Here is a 17,547-nt window from a genome sequence, read left to right as displayed (position 1 = left end):
AAGAGGAGGAATAAACAGCACTGAAGCAGGGTTTTCTAAAATTAAAACTATTCCAGGTTCATGAACTAGGCTGCATTGCATGAAAGAGACAAGACTACATTTTAGACTTTCTCAGTGTAGTGGATGCCTTCGTGCAGTTACAACTGAGCTCTACTGGCTGTACTGGATATCTTTAGACCTATTTTGGTAACAGTGGGTTGATAGAGTACATTTTAAAAAGGAAGTAAAATTTAAATTAGTGGGAGGGCTCTGCGAGATTTACATTGTTGTCTAAAAAAAGATAAAATTAGAAGGGAGAGGGGAACAAACGTCCACTAAGCTGCTTTAGTTTTCCTAAGCTGCAGTGCTCTTCTTATACTAACACTTGCATAATAGCTTAAAATTATTCTGGCTTTGCTACTGCTTAATTTTTAAAACATACCTATTACATTCTTTTTTATTTTAGTATATTTACTTCCACTATAGTACTAAAATACCCTTAGCATACAACAAATCAGAGAAAGTAGTCTTCTATCAGTTGAATGAGGAAATACTTGCTTTTCAGAGTTTTATTACCAAAAACACTGAAGAAAGGTACAGGAATTATTTTTACAGCGTGGCTGTATTGTTCTAGTCAGCTTGGTAGAAAGTGTAATTCAATTTTTTTTTTCTTTCAAGAGTATACTAATGAAACTGGGAGTGAAATAGGAATTCATGCCATTTCTATAGTTTACTGAAAAAAATGCCCCCCTCCTGGTCAATACCTTAATTAAGCTGTTAGGACAGGAATACTGTTATTAACAAGCTCTTTTAAGAGGGCCATCAGAGAATGCAGAGTATGCACTGGGAGCAGACGTGACTGTAGCTGAGCTAATTTTGGGCTCTTCTTCAGCTGCACTTGTATGCTGGGGCTTGTGCAGCTGCTGTCTGCATCAGGGGTTTGAGGAGCGGGCTGTGGATCTTAGCATCATTATTTTCATGTGGCAGGATAGCGGTGGAGACACCGAGGCCTTTAAAATGAAGTAAACCTTAAAAAGCTGCATTTATTGAAATCGGCATTGAACATTTGCTCTTCAGTTCATGATGTCTAGTGGCAGAAGATTATTCAAAGGTGTGAAATACCAGCAAAGCAGTGATGAGTGATGAGGGTAAACTGAGCATTCAGTTATGATCGTGTTGGGCTAGCTGAGCAGCAACTGCCATAAATGACTTGAGGATAAAACAGAGTCCAAATTTTTGTGTTCATAGATGTGTTTGAGTCTTTCTTCACTGGAACAGGCATGCTCTAGTCACAGTTTTCATACCTTTGAGAAAAATTAAGGTGTCTTATGTGCTCTGGTATGTACTCAGGAGGCTACTGAAAAGATTACAGTGTCTGTGCGTGTGTAGAGAGACAGACACACACAGCCTGTTTTCTTGCGTTCTGACACTTTTGCCAGGTGACTGGAACACTAGCGCTTCCTCTGTACAGGCTTCAGAGGAGCAGAGGGTGCAGGACATGTCCTTGTTGGTTTTGTGTCTCTTGGTGGGTAAGAGTGCCATGGGAAGAGGTACAGGACAGAGGACTTGACCCCCACGCTGAACTGTGGGGCTTTGTCAAGCTGTAGTGTGTCTTGTTGTAAGGACTGGCATGTGTAGGTACTGAGATCAGATCCCTGTAGCTGTTTTTTACAAGATTTAAAATGATACATCAAGAAAGCTGTTTTGCAACACTTCTTCATGCTCACCATCTTCAGTTGCAGTGTAAAATTAAGGGTTTACTGGCTGTGTCAGATTATTTATAATAGCACTGGGTCTTTTCTGTGATACTTGGTAAGCTGCCTTTGAAATAAGAATAAGCCCTGCTTGGGAGCTGTAGAGGGAGCCAGCGCAGCTGTAATAACCTCCTCTTGCCTAGTAAGGGCTGTCAGGTGTATCAAAACTTGTATTTCTGATGCTTTCACATCGACACCATTCATGCATTTTATTGGGGAGGAATGAAGATGATTACGCATCTGTTGTAATACTTTAATGGAGAGTTTGATGAATTTGAAATGTTTTCTTGAAAAAGGCACTCATCTGAATGTTACTTGTGTTTGTGTGACATAGATGCTATTGCACTTAGTTTCAAGCTATTTAGACAGCTTCCAAAGAGTAAATTCTTCACAACTAGGTGCAGCATGTGTATTTCAGCAGCTGCATGTTTGCCCTTTTAAAAGAAGGTAGATAAGCAACACCTGCAAGAAAGCAAATATTAGAACTTTTGCGGGATTAGTGCATGGTTTCAAAGCAATAAGAATAGGGAGCTTTATTTCCTGTTCTAGTTTTCTATTTTAGCTTTGTTGCAAATACAATTATACTAGTTGTACAAAGTAATTCAGAAATACACATGCTTTTGAAATATTTAATATAGTTCATTTAATGTATACTGTATTTATATATCTGTTTTGCTTTAGTTACCTATGGAATTTCTGAGGTGTACAGCAGAAAATAAACTAGCAAATTTTCCATTTTTTCACTTAAATGGTAAGAACTGAACTACAAATTGCAGTATTTTGATAGAGGTACCTAGTTTGACCAGTATTTTCAGCAGGTTTCTTTAAATTCTCTGCAGTTGTGTTCAGGACTGGAAGTAAAAATATTAGCCAGCTACAGTTCAGTACAGAGCAAGGCTGCTTTGCAACACAGTTACTGTTAAGATGAGCTGAACAAATTTTGCAAACCAAGCTAAGTTACAGTATCATAGAAATAATTTTGCTACTACAGACTATGATTAAATAGTCCCTATGTAGGGAAGGGATAGGCCCTATGTAACTAAACTAGTATGAATCTTTAACTTGTATGCAGCTGTTACACAGAGGGTACCATAGGGAACTTGTACCCATGCGCAAAAGCCTGGAAGATAAAAATTTGTAAAATTTATTTTCTCCAGTTGTTAAGACAAAAGTCTTAATTTTGCTTCCTTGACTGTCTTTACTAAGTGTGATCTGTGCTGGGGGGGTGGTGGATCATGAGCAGGATAAAAGGTGGTCCTATAGATAGTCCCACTGCTCAGAACTGGTGTTAATGCTCTGCAGTACTTTGATTAAAAAGGTGCTGGTATCTCATTTATTGTTCTGAGACCTCACAGCTTCCACTGTCACACAGACAAACATTTCTGTGAAATGCCAACACTTGTGCAATGACAGCTTTTTTAACTTTTCCAGGAAGAGGAAGCCAAACAGCTTGTGAGAGATGCCATTGCAGCTGGCATATACAATGATCTGGGCTCTGGCAGCAACATAGATATCTGTGTAATAAGCAAGAACAAGTTGGATTTTCTCCGTCCATATGATGTGTCCAACAGAAAGGGGGACAGGTTAGTATTCCTGAAACTGTGCTTTATCCATGTTCTTCCCAGCAATTCCCATTTTCCATAATACTGAATTTTCTCAGAGTAATCTCTAGATCTCTATATGAATTTCAACTAAACAAGAAAACAAAATTAGTGGCTGTACCTGCAGCTGAGTAGAGGCTGCTAGTGGCACATACAAATGTGTGAAGGAAACAAATGAATTGCTTACCTGCCAGAGCTTTACCATGCCAAGAGGCTGCTCTTGAGTTCCAGGCAGTTTGAGAAAGGAATCAAGTGTCACATTTGTGACTGAGCAGGTAACTTGAGTTTCTTTTGCTATCGGGTAGCAACATAGTCTTGCTCTGCCATGTTCTTGCTGAAATTTGTGTGGTGTCAGAAAGACTAGTGGCATCACTGTACCCCCTGCAGTTCTACGTAATCTTAGCTTGGGGATTTGGAAAAGCAGTTTCAGGCAGCACAGCCTGTTGATAGCCACTATATACAAACTCACTGCAGGACAAAACGAAAAAGCAAGAGAAAATGCCACAACTCTAGCCTGTGACTACCAGGTTGTGTGTTATTCTATTTCTAGAGACCCCCTCTAGCCAGTGGCTGGAAAACATGCCCTATGGTGGATTTTTAAGACAACCCAGACATTGTTTTGATCATAGAATAATAGAATCATTTAGGTTGGAAAAGACCTTCAAGATCAAGTCCACCCATTAACCATGCCCACTAAACCAGGTCTTGAAGTACCCTGTCCACTCACTTTTTGAGTATCTCCAGGGATGGTGACTCAACCACTTCCCTGGGCAGCCCATTCCAATGTTTGACAACCCTCTCAGTAAAAATTTTTTTCCTAATATCTAACCTGAATCTCCCTTGCCTCAACTTGAGGCCACTTCCTCTTGTCCTATCTCCAGCCACCTGACAGAAGAGACTAACACTCACCTCACTATAGCCCCCCTTCAGGTAGTTGTAGAGAGTGCTAAGGTCTCCCCTCAGCCTCCTCTTTTCTAGACCAAACAGCCCCAGTTTCCTCAGCCGCTCCTCATAAGACTTGTGCTCCAGCCCTCTCACCAACTTGGTTGCTTTCCTCTGAACATGCTCCAGCACCTCACTGTCTTTCCTGTACTGAGGGGCCCAAAACTGAACACAGGACTCGAGGTGCAGCCTCATCAGTGCGGAGTACAGGGGAACAACCACCTCCCTGTTCCTGCTGGGCACAGGACTTCTGATACAGGCTAGGATGCGATTGGCCTTCTTGGCCACCTGGGCACACTGCTGGCTCATATTCAGCCAGCTGTCAACCAGCACCCCCAGGTCTTTCTCTGCTGGGCAGCTTTCCAGCTGCTCTTCCCCAGGCCTGTAGCGCTGCATGGGGTTGCCATGACCAAAGCGCAGGACCCAGCACCTGGCCTTATTGAACTTCATATGACTGGCCTCAGCCCATCGATCCAGCCTGTCCAGATCTCTCTGTAGAGCCTTCCTACCCTCAAGCAGATTGCCCCTGCCTCCCAACTTGGTGTCATCTGCAAACTTACTGAGGGTGCACTCAATCCCCTCATCCAAATCATCAATGAAGATATTAAACAGAACAGGACCCAACACTGAGCCCTGGGGAACACCACTTGTGACCTGCCACCAACTGGATTTCACCCCATTCACCACTACCCTCTGGGCTTGGCCATCCAGCCAGTTTTTCACCCAGTGAAGAATTTTGAGGAAAAACACTACCTGTGCTCCTAATCTTTCTACTAATTGTCCCAGTGCACTAAAATCCCTTTTGATTGCTTTTGGATTCTTCTCTGCACTCTCATCACTGCCATCATGACAGTTTCCTCAAAATTGGCTAGAAATATATTGTGATGTGGCAAAAGGACATTTTACAGTAAATAGCCAAATACAGCAGTCACAAGTTTTTTTTAGTAGTACTAAACTTGATTCCCATTTCATGTATAAATAAACTAAAACATGCTTGTAAGCATTCATGCTTTCCTCATCAAACAGTTATCTCAACCATTTCCACTATGTAAAAACTTGTGGTTTTTTTTCCTGAGCTCTTTAATTTGGCAAGCCACATCAAAAAGGCAGATTTTTTTTTACTGTTTATGTTTATTGTTTTGCTGTTTTAATGTTTGAACATTTTACTGTTCTCAGTGTTCATTTCCTTAAAGCATATGGAAGGGTTGCACAGCATGTGAAACATTGGTGATCACAAAGGTGATGCAATGCTGTTGCTTGTTTCCTTAAGACAGTAATTCTGAGTCTCTTAAATTTTCTGTCATAAACATTCAAGTGTGGAACTCTTTAGGAACAAGGTTACATTTAAGTATGTATCATGTGGTCTTGTCATCCTGATCATGTTCAGGATAGAGAGATGATGAAATTCTAAAGTGAGTAAAACTTGAGTGTTAGAGGAGCTGGCAAATTTTACTTCTGAACACTCAGATACGTTGCTTGGTGAACTACACTGCCTCATCAGGGAAATCACAGCCCTGAAGGCAGCTAAAGGATTGATTTTGCAGTATGTACGTTTATGCTATGTGTAATGAGTTGTGCAACTTTCCAATCCACTGCCAAAATAGTAGAATTTAAAGAAACTGCTTCTTCCCTGTTTAAGGTAGACACTATGGCCAAAGCCACAAAGAATTGCACTGCTCCCATTAAGGTCTTTTGGATTTCTTACTGTACAACTCCATAAGCATGACACTTCATTCTGAGCAGAAATGTCTATTGGTAGTCAGCCAGGAGAGTTTTTATTTCACATTTCAAGTGAGATTTTAGATTCTGCTCTGTAAATGGGTGAAAAGATGACAACTCATTTAGTTGGATGCAGTTAAGATTTCACAAACATGGCTTGATTACTAGCAGTCTTTGTGTTAAATGTTAGCTAATTTTAGCACAGAAATCCAAAGCTAGTACATTGGTGAAACTATTCCAGAGTTGCAAAAAGTAAATAAATTGCTTGTTCTTTGAGTGACAGTACACAGCAAGAATGTCCCATGCTATAATAAGATCACACTTATTTCTATAAAGTAAATTTTTTTTAAAGTATGTAAACTAGCATTTTTAGGAAATCTGAAACCTTACCAGTTATTGTGATCAGTCTAGATTTCTGCAGTAAGCACAGTTCCTTTACTTACTTTGGACTGTTACAGGAAACTTCTAGAGAAAACTGATTAGTTCTAAAATTGTACATGAGACTTTGCCTATGTAGTACCATCTTCCAGCTTAATTTTCACCTATTTCTTTAACAGGTATGGTAGATACAAGTGTGAAAAAGGAACTACTGCTGTTCTCACAGAAAATGTAGCACACCTGGAAATTGAGGTGGTGGATGAAACTGTACAAACCATGGACACTTCCTGAACCATCATACACAGCCCTTCTGTGTCACTGGCACCCAGCACTAGTTATGTTTAGAAGCCTTGCAGCATCAAGAGAAACATGCAGCTGATACAGAATAAAGAGGGTTCTGACCATTCTCCTAATTAGTGTTTCTACATGGTGCTCATTTCTTTTGCTGTTTTTCCCTTCTTACAGTGTTGAAAAGGTAAGGCTCATGCAGAACAGAAGTGCAGCCTCTTCCCCACTCTTTTTAGTGCTGTGGGCTTTACCCTGAACAATCTGTATTAACATGTGGAAGACAGCCGGGCTCCTGGAGCAGATACCAAGCATTGTACTGTTATTTGGGGCAGAAAAAGCACTAAGCACAGCACCTGTTTTGTTGTTTTACTCCAGGAACAAAATAGCAAGAGTAAAACTACTGGGCTTGCACATAATGTGATGAGTTTTAATTTAACATAATGTTCTGTTCTTGATGGATACATACCAGATGAAGAAATGGTAGGAAAAGGGTGAGTACTGGTGGTTCTGAACTGCTGACCTTGACCTACAGCAGACTGCTTCTACCTGTTACTGCAGGGAAGTAACACTGGTTATTGTGGGATGTTTAAGTTAATTCTTTACTGTTCTCTGTGGATAGAGACAGGATGTGGCATAGGTCCAGCCTCCTCACTGGTACACCCATTTTCCTAAATTATATATGACTGAACACAGCAAAATCCAGTCTAATTGTCTTGTTACTTGCCTCCACTTGGACCTTTTTTGTCCTAAAATCCTGAGCCTGTATTCTTTGAGATAAACTCAATTCAAACTGTTTCATGCAGCACCACATAACCCTGGGGGGGGAAGGGTAGCAGAAAATCCACCTGCAAAATTTTCTCATTTAGCCAAAAGGGAAGCTTCAAAAGGTTAACTGGTACCAGTCCCTACTCCTAGCATCCTGCAACAAACAGCTAGGAAAACCAGCTCTAGAGGGTAAAGACTCTCATATATACCTTTCCATGGGGACAACTGATACAGTTTATATAGTCCATTCACCCATTTTTTCTCAAAAAGTATCTACACATAATAGGCTGTTAGGAACAGGTTCACACAGAGGCCTGTTTTCAGTGGTTGTGTTGTTTTGTTAAATAATTTTTTCCTTAATACTGGACTTTTTTTTTTTAAACAAAGTTGTTTATTTTGTAAATCATTTTTTATTTATCTAAAAATGCACAATTGCAAAAAATTACCCTTTGAAATACATTTGCTTATAAGCACTAATAAATTTTATGTAACAAGAAAGTGACCAGACTTCTCAAGATACTCAAATTTAAGCTGAGCTTCCCTGGAAGCCAAAGATCCTTTTCTGTGTTACACCAAGAGAGGCGCAGCACAACCATCCCTCTGAATGTGTAGCTGCCACCATGGCTTAAAGCAAAGCTGCAGTGTAAAAGTGACAGTCTTCAGTCTTAAATCTAAGAATTGCTAAAGAAGCTGGGTATAAATTAAACAAGTTTGCCTGGGAATGTTGGAAGCAATCTGGTGCCTCCACTGCATTCTCATGCTGATTTGAATTTCCTGAATCTCTCATGAGAGCAGCAGGCTCAACTTTCTGCTGAGAAAACTCAATAAAGTGGTACCTTGCATTAATGATACCAACATTATTCACAGCAATTAATAGCTCTTCTTTGCTACCCTATATAAATATTTAAAAATTTGATGGGACATAGTTGAAAATGCACTGCAGTTTTCCTTTAAGTAGAGCAAATTAGGTTAAAAAAAATCCACTAAAAGCATATATATGTATGTAACCCTCTAACCCTAATCTTATTTCCAAAAAAATTAAGGATTGTATGCTTTTCTTAAGGAAAAAAAAAAACAAAACAAAACAAAAAACAGGCACAGGCTGCATTAGAACTGTCACACACAAATCTACATTTTTGGCATTAGCCACCGTCACACATGGAAGCAGCGCTGCAACCGTACAGGCTTATTTATTTCCCCCGCTGTAGTCTTCAAGAACGTTAAGTGCAGCCCTGTTCCTCTGAACAGGCAAATGAAATGGAAACACTTGAACGTGAATCCACGTTTGTTCCTAAAGCAGTGAATATTTTTCATCAACAGTAATGAAACAAATCATTGATTCAATGAATGAATTTAGTTGGTTGAAAATTTTCATGTAGTTAAAGAAGATGACTCCTTCAAATCAGGTTGAGATTTTTATAAAAATTCACATTCTGTAAATTAGCTTTCACAGTTAAATAGACAGGGGCTGATCCTTATGTAGAATTAGATACACAAAGCATTTTACTTATTTCTTTTTCTAAAAATTTCCAAGTGTTTAAAACACTGCTTTGCTTAAGTTTTACCTATAGTACCTAATGTACTATTGTAGAATTATCTTCACCAAAATCTAGCTGGCTTAGGTAAACACTGTTTTTTAACAAGAACCTGTAGTCTAAAAAGAATCATGCCAAATGGGAAAATAAGTTTAAAGAGAAATTATTTGCAGAAGCAATGCTTGTTTTGGGTTGGTTTGGCATGTTTTTCTTGTTTTTTGCCCAGGTACATGCTTAACTCATCTCATTGGCTGTAGCCAATTTAACAGATAAATGCATCAGCAAAATACTCACTCTAAATTTTCAGTTAAAAAAAAGAAATCTTGAAACAAATGTGTTTCCCACCCCCCCCCCCCCCAACCCTTCCCAGTTCCTAAGTCTGAAGAGGAGGGAATTAATAAAAACACATAAATGGCTGCTTTAAAATATACGAAGTAAAAACTGAATTTGCTATTAACCATTTGCAGAAGAGGCAAAGTAGCAGTTATACAAATTACACAAAATCTACTGTAATTCTTACATTAGTATAAAGTGATTTCACTGAAGGAATTATTTCAATATTTCACATTACAGTTAAGATAGAAGAGGTGTGTCAAATGCTTTGACACCCTTGTTAATATCATCTATCCTAGATTACACACAACAGTTTTAAGAAAGGACCCTTAAATGATCTACATCTGTAACATTATTGGCCTAAAAAAAAAATAAAATCACTTGCAATACCTCACAGAATCTTCAGTTTAAAGCATGACCACCATGTAAGAGTCCTTGTCAAATAACCTGCAGAAATAATGGAGCATCTTGCTATGAGTGCTCAACCCTCTCACTTATGTGACTAGGCACCAGTCGGTTTCATCTGAGAAAAAAAAAATTCAAGTAAGACTGAGCTGTGCTGGCTTCTTGAGTGTTTGCAGATGGTTCATGTGCTGGAGGTCCAAACATGCATTTGTTTTGCTATTTGGTGCACGTAACCAATGTCAGGTCTTTGATCTGGATCAGGGTATATGCACATGCTGACCAGCTCCCGCAGCTGAAAGACAGGAAAACATGCACAGAAATGTGAATGAATCTGCTCATTTCTTACTGGAAAAGGCTACAGGAATGTTTGTCCAACCACTGGAGCCCAGGACAGGAGCTGGGAATCTCTCTTACGCAGATGTTCCCAGGCAGATTGCAGGCACACGTCCATCTGTCCCATGTCCCCCGCACCCTACAAAAGGGCCAGGAAGAACCTTTCCCACCAAACCTTCAGCACTGAAGATTTAAATCTTCCACACAAGCCAGTGGATTTTGCGTCATCACTCACAACGCACTAGTAGCATATACATACCTAGGGGTTCCCTGCTCAGTGGTTTACTGTGGCTCTACACAGATTGCAATAACCACCCATTACTCTGACACTGGCTTTTTTTTTAAAAAAATATTTTTCCCCGGGGGACTTTTGATACACTTCAGAGAACCAGAGCAGAGATGACCAGTATCATCAGATGACCAGCAGCTCACAGTCAAAAGGAGTTGGAAGCAGCAGGTTGGAGGAGCCAGCAAGGGAGCCCAGCGCAGGAGGACCCAGCGAAGTGCACCAAAGGCACGGGCTGGGGAAGTGGCACTGGGCAGGAGGTGGCACCAGTGGCATGAGCAGGACATGGATGAAGGAAGGAAAAACGAGATCAGTACCAGAGATCTGACTGAGGTGACAGGAGGGATGGACTTTTCAGTGCAAATGGACTCAGGAAAGGGAGAAGTAGAGGAAGAGGTTTAAAAACGTGTCCTGAACAGAGCTCTCCTGTATTAACAACTGCACTTCCCACACCAATCCCTGATAACAAGCCAGTTCAAGGTTTTTAATGTAAGAACAGCACTTCTGCATCTTAAGATACTGGAGCACAGCTGTCAAACATCAGTGTTTCCTAAAAACCTTTGTGAAGTAAAGAGACTGGTCATTGATTATGTTTAATAAATAAAATGCAGAAGGGCTGAAGGCTCCCCACCTCCCAGCCCTCTTTATTGTGCACATGAAAGATTGTAGCTTTTAATTATACAGACACTGAAAGCTGCTCGTACCCCCGAGGCACCGGGAGAAACAGCCTTGAGCCTCTGATCTTCTCACATCCTCCCGGTATCCACGGTGCCAATTATTTTAATGGTAATTAAAAGCATGACCATACAGCTATCAAGCACACAGCTTCAGCTGCATTACTGAACATACTCAAGTGAGGTTTTCAGCTCTGGATGGAGCAAGGCCCCATGTTTCAAGTTGTCACTGGGACCAATACACATTTCAGTAGGATTCCTGCCGGGTGGCAGGCGGCCGAGCAGCAAACGTGCAGGCAGGACAGAGGCAGGGGCACGCAGGCAGCACAAGTGGCAAGGACACAGTGTAATGCAATTACTGCTAACCACCTTGCCTGTCATTTTGTGTGTACGCACCGAGAGCAATACAAACCCCCTAGCCAGGCTATCTCCGGGGTAAACTCAGCTCCGCTGCCTGGCCCATTCTCTCGTAACTGCTATGATTTTTTTTTCATTCATCTGAGGGCAGGGGGGTGCTGCCTTTGTAACCCAGAGACTCCAAAGATTTAACACGTACCTCAGCTCTGATAGACAAGATCACCACAAAACGCCCACAAACAAAATACTTCCAAAGCTCTGACCAGAGCCTGTGCTATCAGTACCAACCAGTAGCTGTACTCCCATGTAAATACAGCACTTAAACACAGCACAGGCATTTCACCATCATCTACAAGGAACTGACAGAGCAAGCCTTGATAAGCACTGCCAACCAGTATCTCCAATTACTAGCAAATTTGTTCCTGATATAGAAAACTAATCCTGGCTGGAGTCCCAGCTCCTCCTCCTGCACCAAGCAGCACGCCAGTTGATCATGGGAGGATTTGGACTGGTTAGCCACAAAAGGCTACACAGAAGAGAAACATCACTGAAAGGGAACACCATTAAAGCAGGCATTCTTCAATAAACACTCTGCCTTGTTCATCTAAAACAACGCTGCATCTAAAATATTCATGTCATCAGCAGTCAGCCTACAGCCGAAGCTTTGCTTCAAGACCGCATTACTGAGGTGAAGGAAAGACATACCGATGGCTCAGAGCATCACTGAAAAGTGGTAGCATGGCAGGGCCTAATCCTCACCCCTGCCCTCGAGCAGGAAGATACAGAGGCTTTACTGCTTTCCCACATCACTCACAAACCTGCAGCAGTGACAACATCAGCACGGTTGCAAAGACACTGTCCCTTCAATCTAAAACAGAGACATTCGCTCTTGAAGGAAAACACGTATGTCCAGAATGAGATAACCACCCACCCACCGGCTGCAGGAAGAACAAATTCTTTCTGGTACAACTTGCTGCTGCAGGCAGCTGCCTCTACATTTCTGATCCTGCCTGCCTGCATGGCTTATCTAGCTTGGCTGCTGGGAGACACCACCACACTTTCCCTTTGGCTATCCACTCTGAAAGCATCTGAAAATCCAATCTTTAAAAGTACGTACTAAACCGAATATTGTTCATGGTGGAGTCATGTTCTAATATTCACAAAACTGAAGCTCTTTGCAGTTTCAGTAAGAAGCAGCAGCTAATGCAGCGAGATGAGCTACAGCCAAAGGCACAGCCCTCCTCAGACTTTGTCAAGCATTCTGTTAATAGTGTATGAACACCATCTGGAGCCTAGTTCTCTGGGACCTGGCGCCTTTGAGCTTTAAACCATCCTTCTCACCCTGGATTGTATCACTACACTACACACACTCTTTAGCACTGCCAGAGGGAAGCAAACAGACAGTAATTGTAAAGACAGGAAACACATCTGTCAACTTACACTAATTCTTGCTGCCAGCAGGCATATCCTGAAATGCATGCTACAACAGCATGGCAAACGTGAACACACAGAGCCGGGACTTGCTGCTACGGCAGCTTGGGGAAAAAAAATAAAAAAAATTTTAAAATGCACTTTTCCAGAACAGTTCTCAAATAATCTTTTTGCATGAGTTACTTAGCAAGTAAAAAAACTAAGTAAAATGTAAAATGTGTGGTGCAGGGTCCCTTCTCAGGGTAGAGACCAAACCGGCTGCGTACAGTATTTCCCCTGCATCCTGCCTCTTGCTCCTCAGAACTCTGGGGTAGAATAAAACAAAAGAAAACCCCCAAAGGATATGGTGAACATTTAAAATTACATTAGCCATTTCCTTTCAAATAGGAGGCAACTGTAACTGAATGAGGAGGTAAGGAAAAACAGCTGGTTTGTCTAGGTAAGGGACAAAAATAATTAAAAAAAAACCAGCTCAAAAGGCCCTGAACAAAAACAGCATGTGTATTTGCAGCTGAAGTGAAACATTGCTGAGCAAGCATGCACAGTGACAATTTTTTTTTTTTTTTTCAATATACTTCGGTTCAGCTACTGCCCTCCATCCCTCGCTTTCATATGCACAAAATCCAGACTTTAGGAAGCCCCCATACAGCTGCTGTATAGATGCTTATTTCATTAAACTAAATACTTTCCTTGCCCTCTTCTTAAAAAGAATCTTTTCCCCCCTTGTTACACACTGAAAACTTCATAAACAAAAATTTAAGCACTGTTTTATGGTATGTTATTTTAAGGGAAAGGAAACAAAGGAGAGGGCTTTCCCACGGTTCGTTGTTGGTTTTTGCCAGCGTCACAGACTTTCAGTTTCAAAATCCTCCCCACGTTAAGAAATCTGATTTTCTGTCTTCATTTAGCTTGTCAATATTCAGACATCACAACAATAGTTTCCTTAGCCAGCTTTAAAGGTACCCAGGACCCTCTGGCCATCTCCTGTTCTGCCTCGGATGTGGGGGTGCTTCTTCTCCTGGGCTCCTTTTCCCCTGTGCGGGGACGAACTTCACTGTCCCCCCCACCACATTCCCCTGCAAAAATGTTCCAAATTTACCTTTTCAGAATAATGCTCAGCTGGAAGAGGTGGGTAGTCACATTGCTCTATTTTTTGGCAAAGAGAAAACAGGTTCATTTTATCTCCATAGAAAGGACTCTGAAGAGCTGCCATCTGGAGGGAAAAAACAGAAAATATTTCAGAAACGCAAAGGATTTAATAGCCCTCACTACTGCTGATTTGCAAGAGCAAATTTTGTTCTTTGACAGCGAGCAAGTAATGACGTTGCTCTCTGAGACTGTCCACAGCCGAAGCTGCTCCACGATCACGGCAGTTTTGCACACTGTCACAGGGCTGGTGCCAGGCGTGCTGCCACGCGCTTCCCAACGCCTTGCCATCCTCGCACGCAAGCGTGAGCGAGCGGAGTCGCAGCAGCAGCATGGAGCTCCTCCTGCCACGCAGCACCCTGTCCCCATCGAAGATGTGGCAGTGCCAGTCATCGTGCAAGGCAGCTGCCAGGCCCTTGCTCCGACACTGCTTTACAGTGCACACCTGCGATGCCGGCCCCCATCCCTGCCTCCCACCAGAGCTACCCATGACCACGGCACACAGCCACTGGGCAGCACCGAGCCTGGAAAAGTCTCTATGTTTTCCTGTCACCATGATTCTTTCTGCCCAAAATGTTTCAGATGCGGGATGCTGGGTGTATAAAGGCAATCCTATAGGTACACAGAAAAAAGTATCTTTCTTTTTTTAATAAAAAAACAACCCAAGAAATAGGATGCTCAGATGGTAGGGCAATCAGTTAGAAACCAACTGGCTCAGAGATGACTACGAAAACCTCTCACACAGTCGTCTCTTTAAAAAGTAGAAGCTCTTCTGTCTTTGGTAACATGTCATGCTTTCAAACTTCCCTGGTGACAACCATATTCAGTTAATTTCCTCTCTCCGACTGGTACATTTTTAACAGACTGCTTACAAAGAATAAATGGATTCTTTTTGGACATTTAGCTACCTGGAATACGAAGAACCTTGTAAGCATCAGCAATGTACTTCAGCCTTTGAAAAAAACCAAAACCAAACCAAAACCAAAACGACCGCAAAACAAACATCCCCTCCTGCTGGAAATGTGCTATCCCAGGCAGATTTGGGAACCAAACTACTGAAACTTTTCCTAATCAATCTGGTCTTTTTCCTCTTTCAATTCTGTTTTATGAATCCAGTATTTGCATCTCCAAAAATATGACAGAAGTCTGAGATAAACAGGCTGTTCACACAGCAATGAGAGCACAATGGAAGGCTCTGGGTGGGGAAGAATTCCTTCCAGGGCACATGCAGACTCCTTACAAAGTTATGTTTACATTATACTTAAGTCTCAGGAAGGAAACTGCATCTTTGTGTGTGTAAAACCACTTACATGGCAAGTTCTCAACCAGAAGGTCTACACAAACACTGAACGATGAGCCCCAGATAAACAGCTGTAGCAACACAGACATTTTTGAACTTACAAAACGTGGCTTAAGTCATGTCTATTAAAAGGTACACCCGATGAGCTAAGCACCTTCCCTCTTGCCTTCTCACACCAGGACCCAAGCCCAGCAGACCCACCCCTGGCCACTGGCCATGCCAGGCCCATCTGCTTATTAGTCCAGGGTGTTACTCAAGTGCTGCTCGTCACTGCTCCTCGCTCTCACCGCCTGTCAGGGGCACAGCACAGCAATACCTCCTTCTAATGAAGCACCACTGGATAATTGTGGATATTATCCACTCTGTTTAGATCTTTTTAGACCATTTTGTTACAAGCCGCATCAAATCAGCAAGCTTTTCATACTGAGGCCAGCTGAAGTTGATGCTTCTCACTATGGCTTTAATAGGGGGTTATTTGACGATTACTAGTCTTTTGCTCATTACCATGCACTGTGAAAGCCATCTGAAGAATGCTGTCTTGTTGCTGACACACACAGCAAGCTCCCAGCAGAATTAAAAAAAGTCAATACTAGATCCTCCACTCTATTATCCTGCAGTTAGGAATCAAGATTGATGGATTATTAGTGATTTGGTGACAGACAAGCAGTTTTGATTAGGGCAGTGTTTTGAAATGCTGCGTTTGGGCTGGATTTCCAGCAGTAGGAGGTGGCCCGGCACAGAGGCATCCCCGAGCTGCCCCCCCGGCACCGCAGGAGCAGGCTGCGGCCAGGGGTCTTACCAAAACCTCATTACCATTAACACCAAGTGTCAAGCAACGCAGGACGTGTCAAGATAAGCTATCCTTGATTTAAATCATAAACGTATCTTTTAGTTAAAGTTATGTTTCTTCCTTGCTTATTTGCAAAGCATATTGGTTACGCTGCAATTAGTGAAAACACACCTCAGCTGGAGGGGGTCACCTTGCACAAGACAGCCATGCAGAGGCAAGAGACCCTCTGCAATGAGTTCTGAGAAGCAGTAAGATATCATCTGGCCAAATCTCCAAGGTTATCTCCTTATGTACCACCAGACTAAAGTATTTTTCAGGAAGCTTTTTGAGAGGTTATTTATCAGATATCCAGAGAGGCTTATAAATGGCAACATAGAATATACAAATTACACTGAAGGACACAATGAACTGACTACACAGCTTCCAAAACCATCTCGAAAAATTCCAGGCTTGTTCAGTTTTCTGTCTGTCATGCTTCACGTAATGTAGCTTGAGATATCTGCTGCACCAGTGACATTTACCATGCTTTGCTGCAGGCTGAGTGAGAAAAGGAATTACACCTTTAACAGTTGCACAATACAGCGGGTTGGGGAACAGGCACACTTTTACCTCTCTGTGGTTTCACCACTATTATCAGCAGTAATGCTAAGCTATTCCTCACAAACCCTACAGACCTGAGGTCGAATTGTCGCCCAACAAGCTTGTGAACAGAGCCCCAACAGCCGGACGAGACCCCTGACAGCCCTGTGCTCGTGGCCTTTTGGAAGATTTTGAAGGCAAAAAGTGAAGTTGTATCTTCATTACTGTCGTAACAGGCAAATCAGTGGGGAAAAAGATTACAGACTCCAATTAGAGATTCTAATCTCCAATTAGAGATTGATAGCAAACTGCTTTCGATCAGTTAAAACAAAACTAGAGAACCCAGCATGCAAAGTTGTTCCAAGAAAAACACTAATGGGCACATTAGGGAAGGCACAGAAGGCAATCAAGGGTTAAACAAGGTCTCCGAGATTTCAATACAAACATCAATAATGCCAGTAAGGTTGAAAGGGAATTTTCAATTCCCATTAATTTTTTTCTTTCCAAGTCTAGTTAGGTGGTCATGTGCAAAAGAGGAAGAACAAGAAGGAAATACTGTGGGGTTCTGGGGTGGTAAGTGCAGGGAATTAAAATGGAAAGAGATAGCACACAAGTTCTGACTAAAACAGTCAGGTCTGCAGGGGTCATGACCACAGGCGCTCCAAATATCTCACTAACTACAGTTTGTGATGCTGTGCTGGGGTTTGCTTCTGACATTTTGATTAGAGCAATTACCACAGGACAGCTAGATCTCCATTTAAAATGACCACCATGCAGTATGACTGGTTAAAAAAATATATAGGAATCACTGTTAGTGTTTAAATTGATCATCTTGCCAGAATTGCTAAAGTCATTGCTTGTAGCTATATCCTGGGAATTAACAACTTATTTTTATCCCCTCCAAGTTATCTTGCTGACAGATATCTACAGGAAGCGAGGGATTAAGACAGTT

At 41.8% G+C, this 17,547-nt stretch overlaps 2 protein-coding genes across 8 annotated transcripts in view; one reads left to right on the top strand and one right to left on the bottom strand.

The window, feature by feature from the left end:
* PSMB7 (proteasome 20S subunit beta 7) overlaps positions 1-6,786 on the top strand; it is a 28,393-nt gene extending 21,607 nt beyond the window's left edge. The window contains exons 7-8 of the mRNA XM_049831643.1: positions 3,165-3,316; positions 6,553-6,786. Of these exons, the coding sequence (XP_049687600.1) occupies positions 3,165-3,316; positions 6,553-6,664 (264 nt within the window). The 3' untranslated portion in view covers positions 6,665-6,786. The remainder of the gene's footprint in view (positions 1-3,164; positions 3,317-6,552) is intronic.
* A 1,033-nt stretch (positions 6,787-7,819) lies between these two features.
* Positions 7,820-17,547, bottom strand: part of NEK6 (NIMA related kinase 6) — a 152,211-nt gene continuing 142,483 nt past the window's right edge. For all 7 annotated transcript variants that reach the window (XM_049831638.1, XM_049831637.1, XM_049831633.1 and 4 more), the window contains 2 exons: positions 13,880-13,993; positions 7,820-9,991 (listed from right to left, as the gene is read on the bottom strand). In XM_049831638.1, coding sequence (XP_049687595.1) covers positions 9,881-9,991; positions 13,880-13,993 — 225 coding nt within the window. In that variant the 3' untranslated portion in view covers positions 7,820-9,880. The remainder of the gene's footprint in view (positions 9,992-13,879; positions 13,994-17,547) is intronic.

This window comes from Accipiter gentilis, chromosome 29, assembly GCF_929443795.1.
Source record: "Accipiter gentilis chromosome 29, bAccGen1.1, whole genome shotgun sequence".
In the NCBI taxonomy this organism is placed as follows: Eukaryota; Metazoa; Chordata; class Aves; order Accipitriformes; family Accipitridae; genus Astur; species Astur gentilis.
Note: the sequence above shows the minus strand (reverse complement) of the source record. Positions and strands in the feature narration are given on the sequence as shown.